The sequence below is a fragment of the Lemur catta genome, chromosome 19, assembly GCF_020740605.2.
Source record: "Lemur catta isolate mLemCat1 chromosome 19, mLemCat1.pri, whole genome shotgun sequence".
NCBI classification, from domain to species: Eukaryota; Metazoa; Chordata; class Mammalia; order Primates; family Lemuridae; genus Lemur; species Lemur catta.
The window spans coordinates 12,502,114-12,511,690 of NC_059146.1; the positions used below are offsets into that span (position 1 = coordinate 12,502,114).

The 9,577-nt window shown below is 37.6% G+C and overlaps 1 protein-coding gene across 2 annotated transcripts in view; it reads right to left on the minus strand.

Moving 5' to 3' along the window:
* The window catches only part of CENPC (centromere protein C), a 45,286-nt gene extending 36,296 nt beyond the window's left edge, over positions 1 to 8,990 (minus strand). Inside the window, exons 1-5 of one of the 2 annotated variants that reach the window (XR_006730096.1) lie at positions 8,809 to 8,990; positions 7,598 to 7,644; positions 5,432 to 5,502; positions 4,630 to 4,724; positions 351 to 450 (exon numbers count right to left, since the gene is read on the minus strand). Coding sequence is in view for 1 of the 2 variants with exons in the window: in XM_045531890.1 (XP_045387846.1) it covers positions 351 to 450; positions 4,630 to 4,724; positions 5,432 to 5,502; positions 7,598 to 7,644; positions 8,809 to 8,826 (331 nt within the window). In the remaining variant the exon portion in view is untranslated. The remainder of the gene's footprint in view (positions 1 to 350; positions 451 to 4,629; positions 4,725 to 5,431; positions 5,503 to 7,597; positions 7,645 to 8,808) is intronic. The other variant, XM_045531890.1, reaches the window with a different exon arrangement.
* Between the last annotated feature and the right edge of the window lie 587 nt (positions 8,991 to 9,577).

Below are 9,577 nucleotides of genomic sequence, written 5' to 3' on the forward strand. Positions count from 1 at the left end.
TTTTTCATTTATGAGCACCAGTGAAAGCATGGAAGGATTCAAAGGTTACCTCAGCAGAATCATGGGAGTAATGATTAAATTTTTCTTTTAGATGTTTGATTCTATTACCTCAAATGGAATAGTACTCTTCTAAAATGAAAAGAAATGTTACTGATTGAAGGAAATGAAGTAAAAGAAGAGAGGAAAAGAACACTGGCCATGGAACTGAGAGTGAATTAAAAACAAACTCATCCATTTCACAGTTCTGCCTAGGCTGACCCTGACCTTGTCACTCACACATGTGCTACCTCTGGCATTTCTAACTTTTTAAATATATCCAGGCAAATAACACCCATGGGGATGCCACCAACCTGATCTGCTGGCAGCTTCACTCGGTTCTACAGTGCATTGCAGAGAGGCTTCTTTCTTCCTTGAAGAAACTGGAATTGACTTTTGATGGGATTTCTGGCACTGAGCATAGCAGAAATACAACTTTATTAAATTACCAATTCTGATTAAACATTATTTTTTAAATGTAGAAAAAAACCCAAGGATTTTAAAACAACAAATCAGGTGATAGTTGTATACTGAAGTAATTACTTTAGAAAACAATTTGACATTATCTGGTAAAGTTGAGATTTCATATAACCTACCACAGAAACAATGCTGCTCTGAACAGCAAAAAACTACACTAATAAGAGACTGAATAAATTATATTTATATATTACATATACAACAGTGAAACAAATAAACTATAACATGAATAAATGATTATTTTAACCAACAGAAGTTGCAGAAGTACATATTAATATGTAAAGTTCAAAATATAATGATACAAGGACATGTAAACAATACAGTATTTACAGATTCACTCTATGTAGAAAAGGAGTTAACACAGGACGCCTGATTATTTAAAAGGCTAACTTACAGGGACAGCCTTTGGTTGACATCTAGAGGGCTTGGCTTTTAGAATGTTCCCTCCATTACCAACTGATAAGGTTGTGCCTCCTGTACAAGCCTGCCTAGATTGTATAAACAATGTGATTTATGGTGAACACCTGGCTTTCTTTCCTTCTGGAAGTGCAGAATTTTGGTGGGCAGAGAGTGCCTATGGAATGACCCCCAATAAAAATGGGCCGAGTTTCAAAAGGCTTCCCTGGGAAGAAAGACTGTCCACATGTTACTGCATTTCACTGCTTGAAGCAATGAGTACACTCTATAGACTCCCTCTGGAGAATACAGGAAGCCAGCACATGAATTCCTCCAGACTCTGCCTTTTCCCCCCTATTTCTCCTAGCTGTGTATCCTGATTGTATGGCTACAATTAATCTCAGTCATGAGTACAAGTATATGCCAAGTCTCACGAGCCCTTCCAATAAAGCAACAAACACGGATGGTCGTGGGACCTCTATCACAAGTGGTAGCAGAAGTGCTTACACAAATTGATATGCTAAGGAAAGAGAATGAAGAACATGAAATTCAAGACAGTGGTTACCTCTGTATAGAAAACAGAGGAAGAAGAATAGGATTGGAAAAGGGCACATCAATGCTTCAAAGGTATTCATATTTCTTACACTAAGTAATGGGTACATGATTGTTCATTTATATTATTTTTAATACCTTACTTGTGCATTATACATTTTTGTCAATTTGAACTCTTTCAAGCCATCAATTTAATATTTAATAATTCATTTCAAACATTCAATTTCTAGAGAAATTCAGTTTGTAACATGTACACAAGGAGACACGAACAAAGATGTTCACTGCATCAGTGTGATAACGAATAGATGGGAACAACCTAAAAATCTACCAATAGGGGAATAAATAAAGAACAAAGCCACTGCACTGCTGTTGAGTGGGTAACTATGGAATTCATTCCCAGAAAAAAACAAAGGCAGCTTTCAATTAATTTCTGCTCCCTCTTAAAACTTCAAGGACTTTTAAAAACATATAAACCCAGAAGGAGGAAGAGAAAGAAAAGGGAGTAGATGAGATATGTTAACTTTCTGAAGTTGGAAAGATTAGTAGCAACTAATCAGACAGAGAGAATGGAAACATTCTAGCAGTGGAGAAAACTCAAAGGCAGGCAGATTAATGTTTATGGAAAAACACATAAAGATCAGTAACTAGAGACACAAGACACTTTTAAAAGAAGGGGTACTCTTGGGACCTGCAAACAGAGGGTTGTTAAAAGTATATAGAGAAAGTAGTGAAACCAAAGGGCTCCTCCCAACCCTATCAGAAGATCTGATGTTTACTCTCTCGAGTTTCTGAATCAGAGAGACTGGGAACTAAATGGCATGAGACATAGTTGAAGGTAAGGGTAATACACTAAAATCAGATATTAAGTAGGAGCATTCAGACTGCACCATCCTTTTGCTCCACCTGGCTGAGAACACTCAGTTAGAAACTAACCCCCAAGCAGGAAAGATACCTTCACTGGAAAAATTTACCAGGCCAAGAGAAAAAAAATCTACATATATTAATACCTGGACATCCATACAGATTCGATCCACACCTTGGACAATGAAATGGCCCAACAGTGAAATCCACCAAACTACAAATTTTACTATGCATACAGTTTCCAATCCATTTTAGTTTCTCACTCTTAAATAGGAGGAGATGCTTAGGATCACCGGACGTCTGATAAAAGGCTCTAAAATAAAAGGCAATGAACAAAGCAAAAGAAGTACTCGCAGGAAACAGAAACTATAAGAAGAAATCTTAATGAACGGGGTTAGAGGAACCTAACATCAAGGAATATAATGAAATTTCAGATCACTGGGCTCAAGCGATCTTCCTGCCTCACCCTCCCAAGCAGCTGGGACTATACATGTGCGCCACCATGCTCAGCTAATTTTTTTATTTTTTTGTAAAGATGGAGTTTAGCAATGTTACTCAGGCTGGTCTTGAAATTCTGGCCTCAAGTAATCCTCGGCCTTCCAAATTGCTAGGATTATAGGTGTGAGCTACCACACCTGGCTCTTATTTCTTAATATACATTAAAGTTATGAATTTCTTCTAACACTATTTTACCTAAATCTCAAAAGTTCTATTTTTTTTAATATGGTACTTTGAGAGTATCATAAATCTCAAAAATTTTGATAAGTCACATTTTTATCATTCAGTTGATAATATTTTCTATTCCTATTGTGCTTTCTTCTTTGGCCCAAAGTTATTTAGAAGTCACTGCAACAGACCTCTGCTTTAGAACAAGATGTAATATAGTAACAGCAACCAGACGTACCCTCTCGCCTGAAACAATTTAAAAAACAGACAAAATATGCAAGTTTCTCAAGAAATCTGACATCAAACAATCAAACAAGAGGAGAGGGCTCCTTGAGAAGCGGGGAACAAATAAAGTGAACCCTCTGATTGCCCTAGCTTATATCCTGGAGAGTTTCCACATTACGGTACAAGGAGGGTGAACTCCCAGTTGAGGAGCCAAGGCTAGGGATAAGGCAGTCAAAGTGGTTAGAATTTGCAGGGTAAAGTACTGGACAGGAGATAGCTACACAGAGAAAGAACTTCAGAGATGTACAAAAGATCTCCCTCAAGCATTCAATTAAATATTGATCAGAGCATGCGTTGTGAGAAAATATGAGAAAGGCCAGGGAAAGAACCACCTGAAGCCTGAGGAGGAATATTCTCTCAGTCACACATGACTGAGCCTACCAGCTAGAATGGAAAACCTCCATAAGTTAGCGGACAACGAGTAGAGCACACAAAGGTATTTTGCCTCAGAAGGGAAGAAAATTAGTTATACACTATTTGGTCCTAGTCTTTATTGTCTCTACAGCTCCCCACATCTCTAAAAATATAATCTGTTTTGCATTTTATTTTTTTTAATTAGCTGTTTTAGCAAACGTGTTAGCCTACTATGATTTATTACATCCTATCTAGAAGAGGAATCTCTAGTATAACCTTGACAACAAAGATATAAAAGAACGCCTTGAGAGAAAATATTATTCATGAACAAAGAGGTAAACATCTTCAATATTAACCAAATAAAAAAGTTAATACTCTACGATCAAGTCAAGGTTATCCCATAAAACTTAAGTTGATTTAACTTCCAAAAATCAATGTAACTTATCACATTACAGAAAGAAATTCCTTAGAACCAGAAGGTTATATATAATACATGTGTTTAATATGCTGATTGCCTGTTTATAATTTTCTAATGAATGTTATTTCTAGACTACATGATTTTTCTAATTAGTATTGTGCTTTTGAACAATTTGCCTTAGATCATTAGCTTCACAAACTCTATTTGAAAGTCTATTTATTATATTGAAGTCAACAATGGGGTGCCTTCAGCCTTCAGAAAATAACCAAACTTGTCAACGTGATCAGCAAATTCAATAGCTGCCCACTTTTTAAAAAACCTAATTTAAGTATTATTTTAGGAGAAATCAAAAGTGATTATTATAATTTGGCAATTGTAATTCCCAGACCCTCAATTTCAAACATAGAAAATATCAAATCAAAAATTTCACAAAATATCTCCAAATTTTATAGAAAGTCAATGGGAATATAGGATCTTCTTTCAAGAATAAGACTTAACAAAGAACGAAAATGTACATAAGTATATTGTGTATAACTTCATTAATTAACATATTAAACCTGTACTACTTCTCCTTTATGACTTACCTCTTTGCTTGGTGACTGCATACAAATGTCTTTTATTTTGGGTGTTGAATAAAGCACTGATTTTGTAGAATTTGTGCTGAAATCATTGGCAAGACCTAAAAAAAGTATGAAATTTTGGAAAACAAAATACAGTATACTATCTATGGGTTAAAATTAAAGTAGTTCTATTTGAAGTATGAAGAATTATCTATTGATTCTTTAAACACAAGTAACTTAAGTCAAGTACAGACATCAATTCAATATTCAAGTATTACTGAAAAGCATCAGGAACTGAGAAAGACAAGGCTCCTAAGGAAGGTGTCAGCTCTTCTTTCCGAGCATGTACAGAAGAGATACTCTTCTACCGTCTACCCTCATTTGTTTGGCTGGCCCATTCTCTTACTACCTTTTGATGCTGACCGGCACTTAGAAAAATTTTTGCCATAATTCAACACTTCCTTAGAAAGGGATGTGAATCACTGAAGATTATCTCAAACTCTCTAGTGATGCCAAGAATTCTGCACATCTATTTCTATTACATGAAAACTTTCTCTTGTGTATGGTAATTATGTATGGACTTCCACATTACAGGAATCTAGTGTGAACTAAAGGAGATGACAAATTATTGTCAATAATTTTTGCCAGTATTATCCTAAGTACAACAGAAGGTACATGAAGAATTGCATATAAGCTCAAAATTCTGGGGAAAAATTCTGCAGATATTTAAATGCTAGAACATATTTGCCCCATTTGATATTAATGTGACGGATTTATATTTTCATCCATCCCAACCCTCAAAGTCTACCCAGAAATGAAACCTTACTTTTTTCTTCAAAACAGTCTTTTAAGATTTCCAGTATGTTCTGGCCTTGCTCTGTGTTAATGTCAGGTCCCCTAATAAGAAAAAAATAATATGTAAACAAACGGGTATGCTCCAATAAAATTGAAACAAAACCTGTTACAAAACAACTAGCCAGCCTATGGGCTGTAGGAGTTTACTGACCCCTGATCTATAACATTCCTATTTTTCTTGAGAGTTTGAAAAGTACTATATATGAAGTAACTCAAGATTGTGGGCCACAATGCATTATCGGATCATCCATCATAGCATTTTACAACTGAAAGATCTCAGAAACCACCTAGCCCAATAATTACCATCCAAATATGTACATAAAATTACCTTTGCAGAAATATACATAAGTGGTCATATCCCCCAGACCAAATGAATCAGATTTTCATGTAAATTCTGATGCATAAATCTGGTTAAAAACCACTAACTGAATCCCATGTCCTCATTTTGCAGATAGAGAAACTGAAACTCCAATTTGGTCAAATGACCTGCCCAAGTCTGTAAACCTAATTAGTATTAATGGCAGAGTTTATACCAGAATATAGGCCACTATTATAAATTCTGGCCTTGACATCACCCAAGAATACTACATACATGTACATATATTGCAGAAGTATAAATATACTCCTGCTATCATCTATTTCACAGATGAGACTCAGACAGATCAAATGATGTGCCAAAGGTGATAATATAGAGTCACTATTAGAACACAGGTAACCAATATATACTCTAGTTGTCAAACAGAAAGTCTAACTGATATAGTATGGGTATAATCTTCTGGCAGTTACCAAATGATTCTATTTTATAGAATAGACTTTATTCAGTCATTTGGTGAAAGAAATCACTTTTTTTTTAAATTCAATCATTTGGGAAAAAAATCACTTACAGTCACCAAGTCCTACAGCTTTTTCAATATTTTCTCCAATTTACCTTTTCTTCCTCCTTCTCATTACTACCTTAGCATAAAAACACCTCAACTATGTCTAGATTATTGCAACCCCTACATTGAGCTGTCCTACAAACATCATGCTACTCTTCTTTGCTTTTTTAAAATGTGGTGTATGTGTGTGTTCACATTTGGTAAGCCTTATTCCAAAGAGGATTTAAGACAGTTTATGCAAACCCGTAACAGATGCCTAAAGACTAAGATATCCATTTTCTGGCTCTACCCAATTCATATGGTCTTGTTTTCTACTTTTACCCAACCTAATCACCATCTTAAATCAGGTCTGCCTGTTGCTGACAAACCACAATATATGTATTCCCAGTGTGGGTCTTTTGTTTATGCTACTTCTTAGGTCTGGAATCTACTTGACCTTAGTCTTTAAATCTTTATTCAAGGTCCCCCTAAGTTACACCATAACTTTAAACCTTTCCTTTAATATCAACAACACACAAATCCCTTCCTAACTTCTTACATGATTGTCTATACTACAAGTTAATGCTTAATTACATACAGGCCTGCTCTTTATGACACACAAAGTATTACTTCATTATCATATTATTAGAAGTATTATTTTTGTTCATTATTTCACAAATGTACATATTCATCTTCCCAAAAAGAAAGAAAGCTTCTTGTGGGCAAAAGAACATATTTCTATGCCCTACTGGGCCTAGTAAAATCGAAGCTCAATAAACAAGATGTTACTGACAATAACATCTTCACTTTAAAAAGCATGTTTTTCATCCTATTACTACTCAATATTTAACTAGAAAATTTAACTTTACAGGTTTTACAACTAAAAGGACCAAAGCAACCCAAATAATCACCCAACAAATAAATTTATGACAACATGCATTATTTTTCTTTTTGCCCCACTGAATAAGCAATGTCCTTCTAGTTTTACCATTCAATCCACTCTACAAAGTGCTTTTCCGATGGCTTTCACTTAGAACTGAGACTTCCTCTTCCTGGTCCTACCATTTTACCAGGGGAATTTCTTTTCTCACTGCCTACTTGCATTAATATTGCACTACTTGCATTAATATTTGTCTGTTAGTATAAGATGACTACACTTAATCACTGGATATAGAAATCATTATTTTAGTCACAGGTGATGGTTTTTCTTTTCTTCATTTAAAAATCCACTTTGTAAAGATACGAATAAAAAATCTTAAAAGCTTAAGTATATAAATCACCTGGAAGGTCGGCAAAATCTTCTTCTATAGTTATTTTTGAGATGACCCTGAAAGAAAAGCAAATCATCAATTTGGTTTCTTTGTTTAAAATATATTCAAATACAATTTACCTTCACGGTAATTTCACCCAAGTATGGGCATGCCACACACCAAATATCTCCTATGGGACAAAAAAAGAGCCCCCAGTTAAGAACCACTAAAGTACAGGAATGACTGAGGATAATCTCCCAACTCCTCTTCCCTTGTCTTTTAAACGGATTTTGATACAAAGTCAGATATTAGAACTAGAAGACTCAAAACAGGTTATGATAGGCATTTGAAAAACGAATTATAGGCATTTAGTAAGTTTTATTCCCCTTCTTTTCCCCCAGTGAGAATGGCTTTCCTTTTTTTAATTATATGTAATATGTAAACAATATATGTGCTCACAGTAAAAAGTACACACTATGCTGGCCTTTCATACATTTCTTTATGCATACATGTGTCATTTTACATAACGGGAGCTCATCGATATAGAAGATTTTCTTAGAAGGGGAGATAAACAAGAAAAGAGATGATACGGGTCTTATAACATATAGTAACTATAAACAAAGTTTGAAATACAGAGTGGTGAATACCGAGGAAGTCCAGAAACATGAAAACAAAAAATGAGTTCCCGACCCCATTAGTCACTCACACCTTGCAACCTTTTAACTAGTAGTTGCCTTTCAGGAGACTTTATCAGTAACAGATGCCCAAGAAAAGCCTCAACATTTTGACCAAAAAAAAAAAAAAAAGGCGCAACATTTTGACGAAAGAAATGAGAAAGTCAAATTATTTCGAGACAAAGTTGTCACATAATCAACGTTTCTCCAGACCAGACAGCATGACGCAAAAGTACACTTTTAAGGCGTCGAAATACTTCTACTGTGGGCAGAGAAGTATTTGGAGAACTAGAACCGCAGCTAGACTAAAAAGTAGAAATCACAAGACTCTGAATAGAAAGCCCCAGTCACAGACGAAATTACGACATGAAACCTTCAGGGGAAAGTACAGTAAATTAACTCCGGTTATCTGCACAGGATCACACTTGATTTCAAAAATCCGTGCGTCTTCCCCACTGACAGCCCTGGGAGGCCCCGGCTCCAGCCTAACGTTCCCTCCTTCCCCGCCCCGGGCGGCAATCGCCGCGGCTGGTCTCTCTCTCAGGAGAAGCCGAGCCCCGCACGTACCAGACCAGACGCCGCCATATTCCGAGGGGGAAGCCCGCACCGGACACGGCTCGAGAAGGCGGAGCAAGGACAAAAATCGCCGAACTAGCTGCGAAGCGACGAGCCAGTAACAACTTTAACGCGAAACGCGGCGGCCGCCACAGTTGCGATCCTTAGGCCGCGCGCTTCCGGCCTGCCCGGACCATTGACTCCACCCACAACAACAAGAGCGCCCGGCGCGCGTCCAGAGTTTGAAACGGGTGGCGCATGCGCAAAACGGACCGCGGGTCCAATAGTAAGCAAGCCGTTATTAGGCCCGCCCCCTCGCTTCTCTAGGGCGCTGCCCCGCCCTCCTGCAGCCCCGCCCTCCTGCAGCCCCGCCCTCCTGCAGCCCCGCCCTCCTGCAGCCCCGCCCCTTCAGCCCCGCTCTCCTGCAGCCCCGCCCTCCTGCAGCCCCGCCCTCCCTTCCTCCTGCAGCCCCGCCCTCCTCCTGCAGCCCCGCCCTGCCTTCCTCCTGCAGCCCAGTTCCCACCTCCCACCCCGAAGCGCACGCCAGTGATGTGCACGAGGCTGTGCTTTTACTGGAAGGCACGATCTTGGAAACCGCCTTTGCCACTTGAGCACAGTTCTATTATAAAACTTGTCACAGTTCTATTATGGAATAATTAGCACTACTTGTAAGGATAAGAGGTAGAATTGGCAGAAAAGAGAAAGCTTGAAGAGAAAGATTTCCCTGTGCGGATTCGTCAGCCACACCCAGCCCATCTATACATCATCTCTGAAAATAATA